General features: G+C 38.8%; 2 protein-coding genes across 12 annotated transcripts in view; one reads left to right on the forward strand and one right to left on the reverse strand.

The window, feature by feature from the left end:
- The window catches only part of parp6a (poly (ADP-ribose) polymerase family, member 6a), a 20,234-nt gene extending 13,469 nt beyond the window's left edge, over positions 1-6,765 (reverse strand). For 3 of the 7 annotated variants that reach the window (XM_004539652.4, XM_076877828.1, XM_004539650.4), the window contains exons 1-6: positions 4,392-4,686; positions 2,963-3,035; positions 2,366-2,443; positions 618-712; positions 313-373; positions 56-146 (exon numbers count right to left, since the gene is read on the reverse strand). In XM_004539652.4, coding sequence (XP_004539709.1) covers positions 56-146; positions 313-373; positions 618-712; positions 2,366-2,443; positions 2,963-2,965 — 328 coding nt within the window. In that variant the 5' untranslated portion in view covers positions 2,966-3,035; positions 4,392-4,686. Of the gene's footprint in view, positions 1-55; positions 147-312; positions 374-617; positions 728-2,365; positions 2,444-2,962; positions 3,036-4,391; positions 4,687-6,702 lie in introns of those variants that run through there. The other 4 variants (XM_004539651.4, XM_076877772.1, XM_004539648.4 and 1 more) reach the window with 2 other exon arrangements.
- Positions 6,683-23,166, forward strand: pkma (pyruvate kinase M1/2a). 5 transcript variants are annotated; one of them, XM_004539645.5, is made up of 11 exons: positions 6,683-6,826; positions 13,721-13,902; positions 14,283-14,374; positions 16,081-16,212; positions 16,313-16,499; positions 16,605-16,875; positions 17,090-17,240; positions 17,387-17,539; positions 19,035-19,201; positions 21,606-21,787; positions 21,905-23,166. In XM_004539645.5, exons 1-11 carry the CDS (start codon positions 6,786-6,788, stop codon positions 22,009-22,011), a joined length of 1,665 nt encoding a protein of 554 aa, XP_004539702.3. In that variant the 5' UTR covers positions 6,683-6,785; the 3' UTR covers positions 22,012-23,166. The 5 variants fall into 5 exon arrangements, with proteins under 5 accessions (XP_004539702.3, XP_004539703.3, XP_004539704.3 ...); XM_004539646.3 differs by lacking the exon at positions 6,683-6,826 and adding an exon at positions 8,244-8,377; XM_004539647.4 differs by lacking the exon at positions 6,683-6,826 and adding an exon at positions 8,330-8,450.
- Positions 23,167-23,179: the final 13 nt, after the last annotated feature.

A 23,179-nucleotide genomic window follows, 5' to 3' on the forward strand; every position in this document is an offset into this window, starting at 1 on the left:
ACAAATACAAAGTCCCTTCCAGAAAACCAACATCCACAGTGACATCTTTACTCACCGGGTCCATCGAGATACTGAGAAAGAGAAAAGCGAAGTCTCAGAATAATTGGTTCTGTTCTGATAACTTTCCATGCCGTCGCAACTTCCTCCTGAGTCGGGCACAGACACACAAATATGCAGAGTTAGCATCCTAATTAAAGACATTTCTTGTAATATAAATAGATTATGATTTTATGATGCATTTTACTTTGCAAACTGTCAATATTAGAATAGTAATAGGCAAAATCAGAGGAGGTGTTTCCAGTGAAGACTCACATCTAAGAAACTGATGTTAATATGAAGATCGATGTCTACATCATCAATGGTTCCATACTCCCTGTTCATAAACACAACAACATGTAGAGTTAATTTATCATGAGTAATCAAAGTTATACTCAAACCAATTCACGTGGTTATACCCTGAGGGTGGTTGTTTTTTTTCTCTTTTGGCCCAGCTAGTTATAACAGAGTGCAAGCATGTTTAATCTTATCTCTACTTAGTTATTTCTTTCAAAACTAGTCAAAATTTAAGCAGCTTGATTGCATATGTGTGTGTGTGTGCCTTACTATCTATGCTGTACCTGACAGAGATAGCACTGTCAGTGTAGATGTCTTTTACAGCCTCAATGTCTGCATCCAGTTGAGGGTGTCGATACAGGTCAGCAGCACAACTCCCCTGCAATAAGCAGCACTGGTCACAGTTATAGCAGGGAATGAATTCTCAGTGGTTCCTAATCTTATTTTCTTTTTTAATCAAACATATCCCCACACACCCCACAGTCCCATCAGATAAAATCCAAGTACACGTTACTGTTGTGTTTCAAAACAGTTTAAGTTTTCAAATTAAGCCTTAAATTAGAGATTGCTTATCAAAATGAATGATCTAACATTTGATATTGCTACAGTTTGCACACAATTGTTTATTCACTGTTTGTGTTAGTTTGCATTTGTACCAGCTTAAGGTTTCAACTAGCTGCTCATTACTTTCATACACTTATTTTAACTAATCATCCACAGTATGATTTACTATGACCTTGCAAAGCTCTGACTCAAAAATAAAATCTTTATAACAAAGCAATTTTTTATATGAAACTATAGTTAATAACTTATATGGGATATCTGAACAATATGATATGGAGTGGTATTTAATCTTTATATTACAAAAATTAAAAAGCCTAAATAAAATGTACTATGTCTGTCATATATGTTCCTGATATCTAGAGTTGATATCTCTTCCCTTCAGCTGAGTGTGTAGAATAGATCACACAGTTTTGTTCTTATCTTCACTACACTGCTTTCATGTTCTCTGACTGCACTGAAACGAGCGTTAAGTCCCAGACTGGATTTACATTTCAATCAAAAGACTTGCAAGATAACCACAAAAAGGATAACTAACAGATTAAGGTCTTATATGAGAGTGAAGCAATGAACTTTGTGAGATGAGATGACACATTAAATATTTGCATCAGAAATGAATTTGACTGAGGTACTTGGGATTACTTGGGCTGTTTGGGGTTATGTAAGGTGTAAATAGTAAATGAAAATACTATGATCCTAATTTGAATAAAAACACAACATTCCCAGATCGTCACATATGGTAATATAAACACTTACACAACTTCACAAAACACAGCATCACATTCTGTAATTAATTAAAAATACATTTGGATTTTTTCCAGCACAGCATTAGAATGCAAATGTCAGTCATTTGGCCCATCGGAGAGAAACATGTCAAAAATGATTTACCACAATGCCGTGACATTTGGTCTGAATATTTACAGTTCCCAAGAGAATCACCCCAAATGATTCTGCTGACCTCTGACTTATTGTCTGCAGTTACTATTGGGTCAAAAATTCCTCCTGACATAAACTTAGCATACTGAAAAGTAGAGCTCTCTGCTCATGCATGTTAAATTGTTAAAAGATTACCTTTGTATCAACTGGGCTATAATATTACACAAAAGCACTGTACCAAAGATATGAGGCTTACTTTTTCCTTCATAACACTCTCTGTTATTACTGCTGAGGATTTAATAATGACAGAAGGCTTAAAATAAACACCATACATGTTTTTGACTTACCAACATTATCCTAACGTGAGGTGAAATTAACAAGTAATATATATTTCAAAACCTGTAAATTAACTGTGGTTTTGTTTGTGTCAATGTATTATAACATTGGGAAAAACTTTTTTTTTTTTTTTAGAAAAACACATACTTTTAAATAACTAGAAATAACCACAAATAAGCACAAGTAGTAAAAACACAATGCCAATCTCCTGACAACAGATTCAACAGAGATTTTGCGATGGTAATAGTGTTTGCTGTACCTGAATGCCATATAGGAATTGTTCTGATTCGTTCTCCCCATCTGACTCCTCGTCTGTCCAACACTGTCCTTTGATGTCCTGTGGGCCCACACATTGTGAAAAAGCTATTATAGTGCAGTAGGACGAAAAAGCAACCTCTTTCTATCATCCTTTCATCTCCCACTTCCCTATTTAGACTTCCTTCGTGTGCTTCAAAATACTGCTTAAATAGCATTGCAAAGAGAGAGATGAAGGGACACGATTTATTCCCGACAGGATATTCTCTCAGTTCAACCCTTTTTAAACGAATCCTCAAATGACAATGAAAAAGGATGACTTTACAAAAATAGGATTTTATAAATAAAATGAACTCTGTTTCTTATCGTTTCCAGCAAAGCCTGAAACCCAGAGGTCCAACAGAATAAACCAGAAGAATATGTTATATTTAATACTTAGATCTAGGTTATTTAATGTTTAAATGCCTATTGAAATTATTTATTTTGTCACGTCAATATAATTTAATTTAAAGCTTTTTATATCATTAACAAAGCCAAACATTTTTTTACACCATTTTAATGATAAGTAATGATTACGCCAATAGGTTCCCAGTTGTCTTACCATTGGGTCTGCTGTTATGGCTCTCTCAGACAGGTTTGGGCCTTTGATTAGTGCCAACCATGTCAGCCTGTTTCTAGGTGGAAGGAGTGAGAACACAAAAGCTTTGATTGACAGTCTCACATTACTCCTCAGTATCACAACCTCGAAAAATACAAATATAAAATTAAAAACAAACAAAACAAAACAAAAAAATAATAAAACAAGAAACAAAGAGGCCACTGCAAGTGACGCCATGCTTTGTAAACGGTGCCCTCCTCCTCTTTTCTTTAAATCTTCTGCACTTCACCTTGCCATGTATCCTAGCAACAGCCATCTCTGCCTTCTTTCAGAGTGGCATTAATCACTGCAGAGAGAATGTGTGGGAGATATGTGCAGTACGTTCAGTTCCAAGGATGTTTCCATTTTTTTGTTTGTTTGTTTTTTTTTCCAGGAATTTAACCTAAAAATATGAAAGCAGCAGAGGTTTTTATAGACCTTACCTGTTGTAGACACAAGGCTAAAGCAGCACATTTACTTATCTCACTGCACCGTTAGACTGCGATTTATTGTTATGAGTGTGAGGAACAAATGTGAAAAAAAATATTTTTTCTGAGCTAATTTCCCCCGAGCACTAGAGTTTTAAGTAATTTTTAACGCAAGAAAACAATAGCTGCCTCAAAAGAAACAACAGTCACAATGATTGCCAAAAATATCGAAATGATCCAGTCGCTCCCTTCTGTTAGATATGTAAATAATGCACTGCTGAAAATTACAATTTACATAGTCCAGCCCACATCAAACAATAAAATGAATGAAAAAATTAACAAAATAGAAAATGATCTAGGAGGGGTGTAAAATACGGCAAGGTGACAACATAGCTTAGCAGTACGAGACTGAATGCCTTGAAAAAGACAAAGACAAAAAAGAACAGACATACACAAAGCCATTCATGGGATATATAGGTCAGTATAGTAAAAAGGATACCAATTTTTCATGTCTTCTTTGACAAGGCCTATTTCAGTATGTCTACATGAAAATTATGGGTATCTGTTTTTGTGAGTCTGTCATGATCATGCTCTTCTCATTGTTGTAAAACACCCTTTCTTACAACAATAGCACACAAGTAAATTCTCATTAAACATTGCTACTCTCAAAACCATATCTTCTTCTTTAGCTTCTTCTCTTTTCTCTATATGCCTGCTGCCTTGCTGTTCTCAACCGTGCTAGCATCTACATCCTCCCAGCTCCCTAACCGCCATTCCTGGAGCCTCTGTCGTCTCACATGCCAATAGTTACTGACACAGCGCCCACCCCCACACAAACACACATTTAGCCGTCCCCATTCCTCCTTTTGATAACTATTTAGCTTAAACACAGAGGCAGTCAGGCGTATTTTCCCCTCCCCCCATGCTCTGGAACCCCCCCACCTACCCCATCCATCCACACTTACCTCCACAGAGGATGGAGACTGGGATGCTGTCCTTGCCTCAGCTTTTCTCCCTCTTAAAGGGCACACCTGCCTCTCTCTCGGCGGCTGCTTTCCACTGAAATGATAGATGACAATAAGTCCTTTCAAATAAAACCAAACCAGAGCCACAATCCTAAATTCTGAAGTGTCTATTTCTCAATGCTTGTGGTGTGAGTCCGTAGGCAAGCCAGCTAGTGTGTGTGTGTGTGTGTGTAAGAGCCTATGTGTTTATCTATTACAGATCTCTGCTCTTACTGCTCTCTTATATTTTGCCTGACAACACTGAGGTGTCTGAGCATGCTCAGTGAGACTAGGCAAGCCAGTCATGTGACCTGCAGCTGACTGCACTGCTGCTGAGAAATAAGGGGGAAAAATGGCTCTGCATGTGTATGCATCTGCATGTGTGTTTGCATGTGGTGTGCGGTTGCATAAGTCAGTGTCCATTAGTGTGCTCTTTTACTTTGGAGGCAGCTTTTGGTTGATATTTTAATGCTTCACGACTTGTTTAAATCTATTTAACATAAAAATAGTATAATTATACCACAAGCTACATTTGCAATGTATACTACATAGCATGCAGTTACATGCAATAAATATTTCATGCAACATAATATACTAACACTCCAATTATGTTTTAAAAAGTGACTTATATTATATTAACATTATAAGAAAATAATTGTTCCCATCTCCAAAATAGACTCACTTGCATGTGTGAGACAATGGCCCTTCAGCTAATCAGTCTTTAACCTCTTTATCTCCAGGTATCTATTTAAGAACTGACCTGAAGAATGGGAAGATTAATGGACAGGTGTCCATCCACTTGCCTGTTGTGAGGCTGTAGTCTGGACAGACATGCTTGGGACAGCCCCTTACCCACCCAATTGCTAGGTATTGGATAAGATAAAGGCAGATGCACAGATGATCTGCTGAAAGAGTGTGATTGTTTACACCTGAGTTTGCTGAGTGTCTTGGAAAGCTGCTTTTTGATTGGTATTTATCCTCATTTTAGTTTTTTTATTAGTGTATTCTTGTTTTTTCCCGATTACTGCACTATAGAGGCTGGTTAAAAACAATATTTTGTTTCAACCTGTGCATTTCTGTAAATACCATGTGAAATGACAATAAACTTGAATCTTGATCTGCTGTGGTGACCTCTAAAGGAACCAGCTGCCAGAAGAAGAAAATAAGACATTTATTTGTCCCACAATAATGCAAACTAAAGGGCACTGACTCCAATGAAACACTATAAATATGGGTTTTGATGTCATTCACAGTGATTTCATCAGCTTACAGAGTTTAGACTTTTTTGTACTTTATTTGTGAAGCTAAGAAGTCAATCTAAATATTCTAAATTACATATGCAGACTTATTTAGACAAGAGGTTGCCAAATTAAGGGAATCGCTTTTGATTAAAGTCTACAAAAGAAAACTGCACATATGAACCCTTTGTCTGTTTGTACATTTTTCTAATATTTCAGTTTAGGGTGGAAGTTTCTGTTGGTTTTTTTAAAAACAAGCTTTCTAACCCTTACTGAGCAGCCATTTTCCAGACAGCAGCTATATTTTTCTTCATTAGCGTTTAGTCTGCTATGATGACTAGTACAGAGGAGTCCAAATTCATCCGTCTGATCTTATTCTAAAGAGCTATATCACAGTGGACGAAGGAAATGAACAGAAGTTTGTCAAGCTTGTCAACCTAGTTGCCTGCACAAAAGGTTACCAGGTTACCAACAGCTAACACTGGGCAATAGGCCACACTTTGAAAACTCCGTCTTTAGTCTAGGTCATTATCTTTACTCCATTTTCAGCATAATCAGATTGCTAAAACTGTGACCACACCATCACTATTCTATTTGGGGTTAGGAGAAAAAAGACACAATACCATGTTTTGGTGATGGATATATGTATGTATTCACTTCCATACATGTATACGTATATATAGATATGTGTTTGTAATAACATAATGTAAAACATGTTGTTGTTTTTTTCATTTTGTAAATGAGCTCAATATTTTAAAGCAAATAATATTAAACAGTATCAACTGATTTTTATCTGTGGTTCCAAGTACTTCACATTCTGTTTTATTTTGGTAGCACTGGTGGAGGCAGTTTTACTAGAGCAGTATTAGCAGCATTAAGGTGTTCTATCTGCTCATCTCTGAGACTTATCTGAGCATATTCTCATACTGTCTTACTGTACAACATGGCACAGGCTTTAGCAGCAATTAATGCTGACTGACAGCCAAGAGCTTGGGCAGTGAACAAAGAGACTGAACAGCAGGTCTGTTCCTCACCTGGAAAGGTGTGTCAACTGGCCTTGGACGCTGGAGTAGATGGGGTCCAAGTAAAGGAAGTCAGCAATCAGAGGGACAGCAACATGGGCAGTGGGAGTAGCAGTGCTACCACAACTGTTAACAGGTGAGTTAAATATGTAACATGGTAAAAGGGGGTACACCTGCAGTGGGAAGTGCAGGCTTTTGTAGCAGTGCAAAAAAATAGCATCTGTGTTTTATTGTTGTTGTAAACTACATGTTTAGGATTATCTGCAGGTTTTGTTGCAGAGCTTAAACATTTTGTTCACTGCAGTTAAAATGTATTCGCGCCTGTGTCAAGGATTTACTTTCGGCAACCAGATAATTAATCACTGTGGCAAGCATTTTTTTTTCATAGTTATGTACTGTATGCAAGGCACAAATCCGTGTTATGTGTATTTATTGCCAAGTGGTAAAACGTAAATGTATACCCCCCCCAAAAAAGTTTACATTCTCTCTTTCTCTCTAACACAGGAAGGTTTTTAATGTAGTCCAGTGGCTTTTAAAAGTTTTATGACATTCACAACTTCAGAAGCAGTTTATGCCTAACACATTCTATCAACTTTTACCAATTAAAAATCAATCCAATTTGAATGTTATTATTTTCTTTCCTTATTTCTCCAAAAAATGTTTTTTATCTTAATTTTATGTCATATATTTACCTTGGTCATCGTTACCCCACCTGCTTCAACCGTGGGGGACAAGCCACTGTTTGGGGATGCCTGCTACGGATATGATTTAAAGTTAAAAATAATAATTTAAATAAGGCGCAAATAATATTTACATAACATAACAAATAATCGAAGTTAATGTTTATATTTTAAGAGAACGTATTTTGACAATATTCAATATTAAGTAACAAAATGCACATACTTATATAACTGACCATAACCAGACTGCTGTATCGTTTTTTATCGCTAGATGGAGTTAGAGTCTATAAAGAATTTCCGAGGCCCACGTTAGATTTTTCTGTCTACTGCTGAATGATTGGGAACTTACAAAATACAGCAGGGGCACTAAAAAGCATTTGGGTCTCTTTTTTCTTTCTTTCTATTAACAGTCTTTCATCAACTAAGTTTAACATAAAAAATATATGATGACAGCACACAAGTCGGTTACCGTATACAGCACGTCTAATGATGCTTCCCATGTTACACTAAGCAGCAGATGGTTAGCACGTCCAGGCACTAATGAAGCCAAAAGACAACAAGTAATATTTAATTCATTTAAATACTACGGGGCCTGTAAACGGAGACTGAATGCCGATGTTAAGCAAACTATTGCATTTTTCATCTTCCTCACTTTTATTCGGGAAAGCCACACATAGTCACATGTCCAGGTCCTCACGCGTCCCAACCACTACCATACGCATCTCTGTATCCTTCCGCGCTTTTTTTTATTTACCACTTCCTGGCTTTCAAAAGGCGTAAACCCGATATAAAAGTGAAATAAATCTTCCTTTTTCGTGTTCTTGATGCTATAATGGTCGCAGCGATTGATATAAGACTCTAAAGACCCCCTTTCCCTTTTTACACGTTCTCTCGGATGGATATCGTAGCATCCCTAGAAAGTAGTGCCATAGCTTGAGGTTCTAAAGAGATCACCTTGAGCTGAGCTCAGTGATACGCCAGTCACATCGGTTCAACAGCTACTAAAGGTGGGTATCCTCAACAGGGGGTTCAGCTGCATTGTCTGTCGATCCATCGGACGTGTCACAGCTTTTAAAACCTGTAAGACTTTTATTTTCAGTAGCTATTTTTTACACTCTGGTAAGATTACCGAGTAACTCTGCGTGTTGCTCACCGACATGTGGTTTCCTGTCTTTCTCATTTACCGGTATTTTAATTGATTACTATTTTAAAGCCTCAAAATGTAACAGTGTTAATACAGCTAGATGAATACAGTCGACTTAGATCAGCCATTTTAAACCCCTCATATGCGGACTTAGAATGCTTTTAACAGCCTTGTGGCAGTGCATTTAATAAACGGATAAACCGAGGGAATGTATGTGTAAATTGAGCAGCTGCTTATATTACAAACTCTCAAAAAGTAGCAGTATTGTTTTTGTAGCCAACCCAGAAAATGTATGCATACCAGTAACATTTTATTTCATTCGCGTGAAACGTTGTAGAATCGCTTCCTGTTGCCTCTTGAAGTGGGTGTGGCCCCTCCGTCTTTTCGGCTTCCCATTGGTCAATCTCCGTGATGCGTCTAGCTCAGGAAAATGTGACGCAGGATGAGAACGTGACCTTTAGCGCATCGTCTTTACTATAACTTGATGCATTTTTATAAAACACTGAAGCTTTATAGCTGATGTAGCTTTTAAATAATGAAAAAAATCTAGTTAATTTCATTGTTGGTAATGTAATGATACTTAATTAAAGAATTGCGTGGTATGTGTTCTCCTTTTCCTCCGTGTGCCCGTTACTGCTAAGCTAAACTCATCACGATGCGCATCTTCATCCTTTAATTCATCAGTCTTTCCTCTCTTAAGTAAATGCCGGCCACGTTAGATGTTGTGTATGGCATGACCGTCCTGTAGATCTAGTTTGAAATATGGGTTTTGTTTGACTACAGTAATTTTCCGCAGTGGTGGAAGGCCTTATTGACACTAGATACATAGGAATGAAGGCAGGTCTCATTCTGCCAGGTATGTGAACACTTCTTTTTTTTTCCACAAAAAGAAGTCTTTTAGCTGAATTTTTAAACTGCAGTTTGATATCCTTAATAATTGTGAAATACACCTCGTGCATATGCTTTATTTTCTGAAATGCAGTTATTTGTATAACACTAATTGTCATTGATATGACCTTCCTGGGCAAATGAGCTGTTTACAAAATGAAGTCTCATTTAGTCTGTGAAGGTTCTCAGTCATCCAGGTCATCGTAGTCAAAGGAGCTTGCAAAGAAAAGCGTCTGGACTTCTTTAGTCTCAAGTCTCATTTACAAGAGCCCAACCAAATCAGTTTGTCAGGCAACTGACTGAGTTCTGTTGAAGTGATTAACTCCACAAGAGAACCTTGAGTGTCTTTGCCACTTAAAGCTAGACTGAAAGCACAGAACTCTAGAGGCACTGTTGTAATTATTTTCTCCCATAAAGGCAGAGTAACCCAAGTTAAATTGAGCCTGTGAACTTAAACTTCAGACTCTAGAACTTTTTTTTTATTTTTTATCAACAAATACCTCAACAGAAGGTTCTGTGTGACAAACATCTGGGTCATCACTTAGTAATTTTCTGCTTTTGAAAGCATTGTAAAGGGCACCTGTTTACCAAGACCAGTGTGAGTCGTGGATGCCACCTGCTGCTACAGTTAATGAATAAAACTACAATTTCCTCTTCTAGTAGGAACTCCTGTCCTTGACCTGCTGTTTTGATAAGAAAGTTTAGCTTTAGCAAAGCTGGTGGTCAGTGTATTAATCTGGACCAAACAGCTGTTGGTCTCTCTACTGTAGATGTATGTTTGCTAATGCCGCATGGAGCCAACTCCACCATTATGAGTATTCCTCTGCCACCACCTGACAAAATGGTCACTCTAAAGGTACACACTACCCTAAATAAAGTTTGTAATAATCTGTAGATTCTAACAACCATCATGTATTCTGAGGATTAGCTTTCTGCCACTTGACTTGCCATGTTGTGTTATTATTAGCCAAAAATCCATTTTTAAACTCGGGGCTACCCTAGCCTGGTAGCAACACTGGTGTCAGAATACTCCTGTATTCTGACACCAGAAGTCAGAATACAGAATACTTCCTCACAGAAGTCTCATGTATGTCGGTTGTATTAGATCGTGGTGACTGTCTAGTCACTGTGGGTGCTCTTCATATCCTTTATCCTCATTGAATGGATTTACTCTTGAGCTCCTGGGAATGTTGCACACATGCACGCACGTTGCTGCCGCACTCAGTTCTGCTGTAGCAAGGAGAAGTTTGTTCGCTGGCATTGGAAGCTCAAGTACACTGGGGTGGCTATGGAGGTCATTTGTGTTAACATGCTTTGTCCCCAAGAAGAACAGGAAGATCTACTGGGGGTATGTAGTGTAACCTGCAAATGGTGCCTTGGTTGAGAGAGTGTGGAGGATTGAAACCATTCAAGAGCCACCTTGGATTAGCCCAGTGTTACATCACATGCTTAGCAGGTCATACAAAATGTTATGTCGCCCTGGCAGGAATGCTACTGTAACTGCTTATGATTGCACAGCTGTTTTCATAGATAAGTTGGATAAGAAATGGTTTAGAAAGACGTGATAAGATGGTGAGACAATATGTTACAAAAGTATATGTCTTACAAAATGATTATCAGCACTCTGCTCTTAGCTGGTCCTGTATCTGTGTCAGGGTTGCTGTAGCTGCTGCTGGTCTGTGACTACTGTCCACTAGGTATCCGGGGTTCAGAGATGCCTCTTTATGTAGTCATTGTGTTTCTCTATAACAACAAGGAGCATGCAAGCTGGAACAATGCATGTTCTTTGGCCAGTCTCATTCCTTCTGGTCCAAAAATAACACTTCACTTGAGGATACAGGCAGTATGTGAGTGTGAGAGGACATTTCTCCTGAACTGCAAAAGACACATGCAGATAATTCTGTGTATTTGCAGAAGAAAATCTTATCAGATCCCTATTTTATGACAGTAATGATGAGACATTCAGCACATTTTTGGTTGATGCACATTTGAAATCCCCAACCTCAACAAGCAAGGGTAAGCTAGCAATTCTGTCACTAGAAGCAAGCCTGTAGTTTTATTACTATTCCTACTCCTAGATACAGCTATGTGTGGTTTTTTTTTTTTTTTTTTTTTTTTTTTGCCAACTATGACTGTTTGTGTGTCCTGGAGACACATTATGTAGTGGGAACTACAGCAACAGGGCTTTTGAGCACTTTGGCAAGGGTCAGTATATCTGTCTGTGGAAAGCTTTTTAACACAGTAGCTTTCCAGAGATGCAAGGAACAGCCTAGTAAATATAGAAGGCTTTACATGTGTGCCCACGTGTAGCACCAAGACTGGCTGTATGGTGCAGAGAGGCCTATGGGCCTGCCCAGCTTGACGTTTCTGTCACAGTTCTAAATTTTTTATTTTATTTTTTAATGCATCTCTTTTCAAGTGAATTCTCTCTATCTGTTGTATAAATACAGAATTTTCCTTTTTTGGGGGGGGAGTTGGTTTTGGACATATTTGTAGTCGTCTAACAAACATCTTCTGTAGGAAGTTGCATAAAACTTCATTTCCACATTTCCTTCTAAATGTCTTTAAAGTTCAATACAGTCCAACATTGCAAAACTGAAGAGGTTTAACGTTAAAGATGTAACATTCAAATTAGACTGTAGAAAAGAGTGACAATGATGGCTTTGCATCTAGATGTTGCATTTTTCTCAGATGTTTTGATTGTCTGATTGTCATCGGCTGTGTTTGTTCGACATCATGCTATTGTACTATTTAATCCATTTTGTTAAAGTCGTTTTATTGCTTTTTGGGTCACACCAGGAAATCATTTAAAAACAGCATGCTGCAGTAGCTAGCATGATTACAGGCTCCTTTTGCCCCCTGAGATTTTTCCTTGTGGTTCAGCCCACTGAAGGGTTGAGTGTGCTGCAGTAGTGTGACTGAGCTCACGTACAACATTAGTCTGCCTCATTGATGGAAATGTTACATCACCAGTTAGCAGGCTGCTGGCAGTGAGGTTCTGTCTGGAATCCCCCACCATGATGCATTTGCATTTAGGATGTTATGAGTAAGAGAAAGTCAGACCACTACCACGTGTCTGCAGTAAATCTTCCACTGAGAAATTACCACAAAGATGGCTTTGGCTTCAGTTGTAGCTGCAGCATCTAAAAATTGTCTGTGTTTTCCAGATTTTTTATTTTTTATTTTTTTGCATTAGCCTTTGTATCCTGTTCTGTGTATATTGGTAGGGAATTAAGACTGGTACTAAAGGTGGCTTTTAGTGACTTGTCAGCCTGTTGCTTTGATTTAAAAAAAAAAAAACATAAAATAAACCCTTCAAATCTACTTAGAAGTGAAGTTAATCAAATCTGATTAATTTTGCTGTCTGTAAAACCAGCCTATTAAATGAAATATTTGTTTTAGTTGTGTAACCACAGCAACCAGAGCCCTAAAAGAAGCTGCACTCATAATCACTATAGATAAGTAATGTTACACCCTGCTGAGACATGCCTACCTTGTTGGATTAAGCATGATACAATGCTCATTGATACAGTACCTCTCATAACTCTGATTCGTAGGCTGAAAGGAAGGGAGTGTCCCAGCCACACATAAAAGTTCCCTGTGTGCAACTGACTATATTGAGTCACTTCCCACTGCACAGGATTTTAGGTAATCTCTGTTCTATACAGCCTTGTGTTTTACAACTAGAAAAGAGTGATGGTTTCATGTTGAAAGTACAGAAATTCCAACCTTCTAGTTGAGATGTGACTGTTGGCATCGGTGACTCAGCAAGAAGGGTGGGTGGTCTAGCAGCTCAATGGGCTGTACTACTCTGTATAAGCCTTAGCATGTCCTCTAGCGCTACAGATCAACGTTAATATATTTCCTGTTCGTTTTTAAGCTGTTCCAAAGAGGTTGGAGTTATTTTCCTTAATTATTGAAGCGTGAAACATTCATATCCTCAAATTCAAGATAGTCTTGTGCAAATTCTGTGCTCACAATAACCCAGTGCAATATTTAGATTTCATAAGGTGAGTGAGTGAGCTGTCCGTCTGTCTTAGCACTACCATGGTTCAGTTTTCCCCTTATGGCAAACTGAGCCATGACTTGTGTATATCATGACACATTTTGTTGGACTTGCGCAGTCTAATACAAAGGTATACAAAAAGGGCTTAGACTGTTAACAGTCTTACTGTTACTCTATGATATAAACTAGCCTACTAATAGCTATCCTGTTTTACAACACAAATGCAGGTATGTGGATGATGCTTTCAGTGGAATCCAACAACCTCAGTAATAGATTAATTTTATATATATTTTTTTTCTCTTTCCTGTTTAGGACTTCTCCAGTTGCACCAGGAATCACCATGCCTCAGTTAAAAGGAGATATGGGCTCGGCCTTCATCCAGACACAGCAGCTCTATGCTGCTACAGCCGACACTTTCCTGGAACACATGTGCCTGCTGGATATCGACTCAGAGCCCATCACTGCGCGCAACACCGGAATTATCTGCACCATTGGTTGGTCCAACCTACCTTTTTTTTTTTTTTTTTTTTCTTTTAACTTGTACTCACACAATAATAGATGTGGAACGAAGCTCTTTGTACATTTAAAAGAGAACATCTGTTTTTAAAGCCGCTGTTGTAGGGGCAGCTTAAAAGCTAAGACACTGCATTTCTGGAGATTTAGTTTTTGGTTTTGTGGTGCAAACGTTGCAACGTTTGGTTAAGTTTTCTGTTCACACCATTGAGTCTTCATACAGTACCGTATCTTTTAACAAAATAAGATCTGTTTGGAATTTTACATTTTGGACTTTAGTTTGTACACAATGACTTGTTCCTCCCTGCTAGTAAACGGTATCAAAATCCTAAATGTTAGAATTTTCAATAACTCTGTGCAGGGCCAGCCTCTCGATCTGTGGACATGCTGAAGGAGATGATCAAGTCTGGAATGAACATTGCTCGCTTAAACTTCTCCCATGGCACACATGAGGTGGGTCTTCCTACAACTCGGTCCGCTATGTAAATGTCTTGGGCAATGGCAGTTTACATTTCAGACAGTTAAATCAAATTTTATCTGAGCTGATGGTTTCTTCAAATATAGTTCTTTGTTTGTTTTTAAAGGTGTTGCAGATTCTGAAAATTCAGTGTAGAAATCATTAATAATTTTCTTTGAAATTTTTTTTTTTAACATACTTGACTTTAATATATTCTTGGACTGAGTAGATCTAGCTGTTTCACAAAGAATCAATGTAACTGTAGATTTGAAAATGGAAAACGAAATCAAAGCTTTGCTGTTTTGCAGTGCTAGAAAAGCAAGCAGCAACACCTGGCTTTGTTTTGGGTTTTTTTTTTTTTTCCAGCTGGCAAAACCATAATGGTTTTCTCATAGTGGTTGTGGTGTAACGCTGAAAGTCAGCCAATGTGATTACCTGCCACTTAAGTTATTATTGAAAGCTCCGGTTACCCAGGTAGGCAGCATAAGCCGTGGGCAGGCAGTAGCTGTTTATAAAACCACAAACGATACACTGCTAGTTAATTAGCATGCACTAAGGTGCAAAGCTGGATGTGTTTAATTTTCTTATAGCATTTCCCACAGCTCTGTAGCAAATGTTGGCCAGCATTGAGAAGTAGCAAGATTTCTGGGGGAAAAAGTGCACCTACATTCTTTATCTTCCTTTAAGATATAACAATGTATTTTAGTTTGTTTGCACTCCTGCTTGTGCTAGGATTTAGTTTCATTATTGGCGTACTACTTTTCATCATCTACTTGACTGAGGAATTTCCTTTTGAGAAACGCTACACTCAAACTTATCATACATGGCACAGTATCAGAAGGTGTCTGTCATAATCAAGTGTAACCTGTGTTTAAGGACGCACACAGTGGCATGTCACCCGTCCAGTTATTAACCGTGACAGCTTTATAGCCAAATACACACTTAAAAATGCAAGCCCATGTCAGTCCATGCTTCATGAACTCCTGTCTCAGGAAAACGAGACAGGAGGACGGTGCACCCCGCCCACCATCCGTTTGACCCACTGCCCTCTGACGGCGCGTCAGGTCAATCAGTTCCCACACTTCCATATTCACAAAGGGCTTCTTCCTCTGAGCCATTTGGACTGTAAACAAGCATCCCCCCTTCCCCAACCAACACACACCCCACTCCTGCCCACCCACTTTACTAATCTGAGCCATGGATTGAGTAACCCCCATCCCTCAGGCCACTCATTTAAAAATAAATAAGTTTTTTTTTTTTTTTTCTCCACTACTTCCAAGCACTTTGCAACTTGGTAGTATACATTTCTCCTGTTTGCTATTTATTCATGCTACCAACTATTTATATTTTATTCCACCACAGTGGAGCTCCCAAAATTTCGTTGTACGTGTACAATGACAATAAAGGGCTATTCTATTCTAACCCCATGATGATAACGTATAATTATGACCCAGTTTATAGTCATGTGAGTTGTATTTTTATCTGTTAATTGTCTGGCGTTACTTTTATGTCTGCTTTGTAAAACCTTTATCTGAGAATAAATGCATAAAGTAGTATTGCTCTTTAACATGTTTGCAGTCCAAGATGGAATAGAAAGAGGTTGTTAGGGACAGTTTTGACTGAAAGAAATAGTTGGGGTTGACATCTGGGGAAGAGTATTTACTGGAAATATTAACATATTGACTTCTTCCTTGCTTTACAGTATCATGCACAAACAATCAAGAACGTTCGTGAGGCATGTGAGAGCTTTGAGCCTGGCAGCATCCAGTACAGGCCTATTGGCATTGCTCTGGACACCAAGGGCCCAGAGATCAGGACTGGCCTCATTAAGGGAGTGAGTTCAGCTCCACTTGTTCTTTACGAAGCTTCAGTAGAATAAAACCCAACCAGAAAGAACAATAACTTATGTGATGATTGTGTTAATGATTTGACAGAGTGGTACTGCTGAGGTGGAGCTGGTCAAAGGCAACATGATCAAGCTTACCTTAGATGATGCTTACCAGGAGAACTGCAGTGAGGACATTCTCTGGCTTGATTACAAGAACATTACCAAAGTTGTTGAAGTTGGCAGCAAGGTCTACATTGACGATGGACTCATATCCCTGCAAGTCAAGGAGATTGGTGAGTAAAAGCCAGGCCATGATAAATGAGGCCAGCCTCAAAGTCTCTTCTTCTGATCTATTATAATATTTAAAAAATACTTGTGTTTATTTTTCACCTCCAAAGGCACTGATTTCCTCAGTTGTGAGATCGAGAATGGTGGCACCTTGGGAAGTAAGAAGGGAGTGAACCTCCCCGGTGCTGCTGTAGACCTGCCAGCTGTTTCTGATAAGGACATCCAAGACCTGCAGTTTGGTGTGCAGCAGGGAGTCGACATGGTCTTTGCCTCTTTCATTCGCAAAGCGGATGATGTGCATGCTGTCCGCGCAGTGCTAGGAGAGAAGGGCAAAAACATTAAGATCATCAGCAAGCTTGAGAACCATGAAGGTGTACGCAGGTGTGTGGAAATGGCTTGCTATATCAACATCTTTTATTTAAATGATGGTGTATTGTAGAGAAGAAATAAAAGATTAAGCTGAAACCTTTTTTTTAAAGGGCTTTAAAGTGGTCTTTATGAGTGTATGTTTATGCCATAGTCCTGACAATATATCATAACAAATGGTTGCACTTGATGAATTTGATAAGCTGGAATTTTTGTACCCGTTTTGCAGATTTGATGAGATCATGGAGGCCAGCGACGGTATCATGGTTGCCCGAGGTGACCTGGGTATTGAGATCCCCACAGAAAAGGTCTTCCTTGCCCAGAAAATGATGATCGGTCGCTGCAACAAAGCTGGCAAGCCAATCACCTGTGCCACTCAGGTCAGACAACAGTAAAGAAAATGTTGCATTTCCTCCTAGCACATCTAGTTTGCTGAGTACTCGGTGTACTAATCATCCTGTCGGCCTAAATGTGTTCAGCTACGTAAATTTTAACCAGACTGGTTTTATTTTCCTAAATTATTCAGATGTTGGAGAGCATGATCAAGAAGCCTAGACCCACTCGTGCTGAGGGCAGTGATGTAGCCAACGCAGTGCTGGATGGAGCCGACTGCATTATGCTCAGTGGAGAGACTGCCAAGGGAGACTATCCTCTGGAGGCAGTGCGCACACAGCACATGGTGAGTTAATGTATAATAACAATATCAAAAGATGGGGAAAATATCTCAAATTAGGCCATAAAGAACTGTAATTTAAAGTAATGATTTTGTGATTTGATTGCATGAATTACAATTATAAATTGGAAAAGATTATAGCTACTGGGTGGTTATGCTTTCATTCTTTCCCTTTTTTCCCCTTTCAATTTTTTTTTGTGTTCACTTTCATGCCCATTGGCATAAACTTTTTACTTTGTCACTTGGCTGACATCTTAAAGTTTCACCGACATCATCAATATATAAATGAACCATGTTAAAATTCTCAGTTGGGATAATTGACAAAATCCCAGTGATAATTCCGTCTGTGTTTGGCATTTTAAATAACTCTGACATTGCATGATTTCCAAATCATAATGCATGTTGCCTGAACCCCTTCATCTAACACATTGGCTGTTACTGCTATTGTTTACTAGTTACTAAAGTTGCTATGATTTCAGGGAAATCTGTGGAACTTTGGTAGCTGTTAAATAATTCATAGTGCAAATCACTTGTATTCCAGAAAGAGAGAAAAAAAGTGGCTGCTGGAAAAGGGAACAGAAAAAGCATTTTTAAATGATGCTACACTCAATGACCTGATTAACAAAGGACTGTGGAGATTCCTTAAAATTTGCACACTGTATACCCACATTTGTGTTGTTTAGTTAGGGACAGTCTGAATGAAGTACAATAAAAGTAAAGCACCTTTGATGAAGTCTTAGACCCCATAGAAATTTGCTCTAAAGTATGCACTTAATGCTGTGTTCATTGTTCATGCCTTTTTTTTGGCTTACTGCAACTGTTCACAGCTACTCTGCAATAGAGATGCAGTGACTCAGCAGTCCTGCAGATCTTAGTTTTGAACTTGCTGCCCCCACAGTGAAGTTGGAAGGAATGCTTTAGAATCTTATGTACAGTACAGCCTCTTAATAGCCTCTGTTTATTTAAATAAAACACTTATTTAGTAAGGAAAAGGAAAATAAAACTAACCTCTTCTAAGCCTCTGTTAAAAGTTATTTCTGTATGGTTCCTCTTTATTCCACCTGGCTGCCCTTAAGTTTCTTCAGCTTTTTGTGCAGTTTGTTTTGACTCAGTGTTTGTCATTTGTTTTTTAACCCAGTAGCTTCTTTAGGACATATTTGTGATTTAATGTTTTAGATAATTTAATTTAAAATTAATATGCAGTTCACTGTATGTCATATTTGATATCATGTAAAAGTTTTTGTAATTTAATCTTGACATTCCCCTTTTTCCCCACTTACTGCACACCTAAATTCTTATATTGCCTTTCATTTCTTTTCTTTTCTTTTTTTTTTTTTTTTTTTTTTTTTTTAAACCTCCTTCACTAACTTTTTTTTTTTTTTTTTTTCCCCCTGTTTTTCATCTTCCTTTGTTTTCCTTTTCTTGTCACTTATTCTTGCTTTACAACTGTTTGCCTGGTTTGAAAACTTTCTTCGATGCATCTTGCCCTCACTTGTGCCAGATTGCTCGTGAAGCCGAGGCAGCCATGTTCCATCGGCAGGTGTTTGAGGACCTGCGTCGTTCCACACCGCACTGCAAAGACCCTGCTGAGGCCATTGCAATCGGTGCTGTGGAGGCCTCCTTTAAGAGCTTGGCCTCTGCGATCATTGTGCTCACAGGCTCTGGAAGGTAGGCAGGTTATCTGGTCTGCCAGTTGGTGGAGGTCACTAATAACTGTATTTAAGGAGTCTGAGAGGCAGCGTAGGGCCAGGCAGGGACTTTCCAAGGGAACAACTGGGAGAGCTGGCAAACATAACTAGACTCATGGTTGGATGTTAAGAAGTTCTATAGAAGCAGTTAAATGCTTGTGTGGGGACCCTAAAGAAAAAAGACAACATATCCCCAACCCTATTACTCAATGTTCTTCTTCACTGATTTGTGTGTGTGTGTGTGTGTGTGTGTGTGTGTGTGTGTGTGAACATCTTCATTGGCTACATTAGCCATCCTTGTTTAACCAGGAGTCTAGCTACACATTTGCCAGTTAATCCCATTGGTGTGAGTAGCTCATTATATAGTGTGTGATTGAGAGTAACCCCTCCCCAACCCTTCCCTTCGGGGTTCAGATAGCACGAGAGGCCGAGGCAGCCACCTTCCACAGAAAGCTGTTTGTGGAGCTGAGGAGACACTCGCAGCTGACCAGAGATCCTACAGAAGCAGTAGCTGTTGGAGCTGTTGAGTCATCCTTCAAATGCTGTGCTAGTGCCATTATTGTTCTCACTAAGACTGGAAGGTAAGGAAAAGTGGAATAGAGGTGACATGATTCGGGTCCGCAGGTAAGGTGTCGCCAAACGTGTGCTCGCCCATTTAACCCAGCTCCTCCGTCTTCCTCAAACACCTAATGTACTTGTGAAAATCCCCATCCTTCTAGTGTGAGTGTGTGTGTGTGTGTGTGAGTGTGTGTGATAACAGTAACTAATTTTATAAAAAATGAGACGGTTATGTCATTAGCCCAGGTGCCCATCTTTTAGACTCTTGTCATTTATAGTTTTGTGAAATTTTAGTTTGGATTGTTGTATTGGCTCAAAATGTTTGAGAACTTGTGACAAAAATATTATTTTAAAACCATAACTTATTTACACACTATGGTGTAAATATGCAGATTTTAAAAAATTGCCAGCATTTTTCTCTTATCATTATTAGCTGTACAGCAGCTGGTTTATTCAGAGAACGCCAAGTTCATGTTTAACAAAGTGATCCTTTAACAGTCTTTGCTATTAGAGGATCACTTGGTCTTTAACCGTGGACATCTTGGGCTACTGACAGTGACTTTAAACCTCTGCATATCGATGCTAAAACATAAGTGTTGTCACTTATTTTGGGCTACTCTGACCACTCACTATGGAAATGTTAGAGACTCTGGTTGCTTCCCTTGCCTCTCATACCTGTTGGGAGCAGAACACTGAGAAATAGAAATGAGCCAGACTATCTGAGAACACTTGTGTGTGGGTGGTGGATTATTAATTGCACTGAATTGCTTCTTTCAGGAAACCATCAGTATGGAGATAATTTGCATATATTAAGTTGTTAGTTTCTTACTTATTGCTGAAAATCACTAAGTATTATGAGTTAAATGCTTGGATATGTCTGCTTGGTTAAATGTTTTGTACTTTTTGGAAAAAAAAAATCTAATTAAAACCTCATTGTTCTGCACAACCTTTAACTACTAATTTACAAAACATTGGGATTCTCACCCATGTTAAATGGATCACTGAAACATTGAGTGTATTTTGGAAGTAGTATGTTAACCCCTAATGATATCAAGTATAACAACTGGAATCAGAAATGAAGGAAGAGTTCCATTAATGAAACGTGACTGGAGGGCTTTATAATAGGAAAACTTTCAGCCATTTTACAAGAGGAATTTGCTAATGTGAAATCGTGTTCCAAAAAGAAGTCTGCCTTGCAATCAAAAAGCACTGAATACCATAAAGCTGTAAAGAAGTTCAAAGTCTTTTACAAAAGTTAGATAAGAAAAAATGATTTAATACTGTGGCTGTGTCCTTGACCGAGATGAGCGAAGCTTTTAGCTGTCTGTTAAAAGATGAGTTGGGTAAAGTCGCTGTTCACAGGTGTACCATATGCTAATCATGGGACACATCAATTGGTACAGTAGCACAGAGCTGGGATAACAATACACTCCACAAATAAACATCGTAAAACACTGTTTAATTCCCTTTTTTTTTTTGCTGATGAAACTTTAAATTAAGGTTACTCCATAATGAAGCAAAAAAGATGGTAGCTACAATAGGACAGATGGATATAAAATTAAACATGCTCATTAAAGACCCCATATTGCAATTATTTGCCTAAGAACATGTGGTTATCTTTACTTGATCATTTTAACTTTGAGACTTGGGCTATGATTGGACCAATCAATACAAATTTTTGGGCAGTTGTAATGGGTTCACCTGCTCAGTATGCATTAAAATCCATCCATTTCCTTTTTGGAATCTCTTCAGTAAACTTGTACTACTGCAGTCTTTACATCAATGAAATATGGATGAAGTGTTTAGTTTCCTCTGTGTCCGTGCAGGTCTGCCCACCTGATCTCCAGGTACAGGCCCCGTGCCCCCATCCTCGCTGTGACCCGTAATGCTCAAACGGCTCGTCAGGCCCACCTGTACCGCGGCATCTTCCCTGTCCTCTACACCAAGCCCTCAAACGAAGTGTGGGCAGAGGATGTAGACCTGCGTGTCAACTTTGCTATGGAAATGGGTAAGCAGCTGTTACCTTTAATACCCTGTATACTGTAAACCTAATTTAATACATCAAATAACCACTGCTTCATTTATTGTTTCATAATGATTTTTTTTCTTTCTTTTTTTTGTTTAGGCAAGGCCAGAGGCTTCTTCAAAGAGGGTGACGTTGTCATCGTGTTGACTGGCTGGCGTCCGGGCTCTGGTTACACCAACACCATGCGTGTGGTTCTGGTGGCCTGAACAGCCAGGAGGGCAGCTCTGCTTTCTCCTTTTTCTTTTTTTCCCCTTTCATCTATCTTTCATAGCGTTCCAACACCACACCTCACTCCTGCTCACAGCCTTTGGAATCCAGACACTGGGGCTCACATGCTCTACCATTCAACAACTTAGCATTTAGGAAATGATGCAAAGGATTTTTGAAAAGGTACAACCCTCATGGTCGAGGTTTTGAGTGTGAGTGGAGTGTGTTTTTCGCACAGTTCTACCTATGTTCCATTCCTTTCAATTACCTAAATCAAACCAGTCTTCAGGGCCTCAGTAACACACCCTGACCAGAAACTGCTGTATTTATTCACTCAGAACACTTGTATAACTTTAAAAGTTGAATTTTATGAGTGACTGCTTCCTGGTCTGTGTGCATGTGCGTACTGACTCATGTTTAGGTGGGGTTGGTGGTGGAGCCAGCTGACCTTACCAGAGCCCCTTGAGTCTGTAAGGGCATACTAAAAACACTCCTCAGCTGGTTAATTGAACAAAGTAGTGGCATTCTCTGGGCTCCCCGCACAGTGGCTCCACCACTCCACCCAAACAAATCCTGCTCTAGTGCTGTCTATATGAAGTGTCCTCATTCGCCAGCTTTCACTGTACAACAGTGTATATGTAAGTGTTGCACTCCTAATTTACTCCAATGTTACATTCAATATTATACTTGACTCTTGTGAGTGGTGAACTTTTGTTTTGGGACATCCAATACTACTTATATTTTGACTGTCTATAGAAAGCTAGTTTTGGATGTCTAATTCAGAGGTAGTTACTGTGTTTGTGTGTTTAGTTGTGTCAAAGCCTTTACATTTCTTTGCGTTTAGATGATATCAAAGCTGGCACCTATGGAAAAATGTGTGGTTCACTAAAGATGACTTGTGTGATTGAGTATAGGACTGATGTAAAGATATGAAGCCCTGACCCTCTAAGTCAATGGTGGTGATGGGTAGGATCCCAGATTTTCTATCTCTGTTGGTGACCCGCTGTAACTGTCTCCACGTGTGTAACATGCTTTTGATTGTAATGCTAGAGTGTAAGAACTAACAAAATGTAAAGGAGTATTATAATGCTTAGCTGGTGTACTGAGCTGTCCAACAAGACTTGAGTTCCATCAATAAAAGAGATGAGCACCTATCTGAATGTTGTG

The sequence above is a fragment of the Maylandia zebra genome, linkage group LG1 (assembly GCF_041146795.1).
Source record: "Maylandia zebra isolate NMK-2024a linkage group LG1, Mzebra_GT3a, whole genome shotgun sequence".
Taxonomy (NCBI): domain Eukaryota; kingdom Metazoa; phylum Chordata; class Actinopteri; order Cichliformes; family Cichlidae; genus Maylandia; species Maylandia zebra.

What these genes read in the sequence shown, in the direction of transcription:
- pkma (XM_004539643.4), top strand. Translation starts at nt 10,590, where the DNA reads ATGTTGCACACATGCACGCACGTTGCTGCCGCACTCAGTTCTGCTGTA. An exon ending in AACCATGAAGGTGTACGCAG is followed by an intron (nt 16,876 to 17,089) that starts GTGTGTGGAAAT and finishes CCCGTTTTGCAG; the next exon opens with ATTTGATGAGATCATGGAGG. An exon ending in CAGTGCGCACACAGCACATG is followed by an intron (nt 17,540 to 19,034) that starts GTGAGTTAATGT and finishes CACTTGTGCCAG; the next exon opens with ATTGCTCGTGAAGCCGAGGC.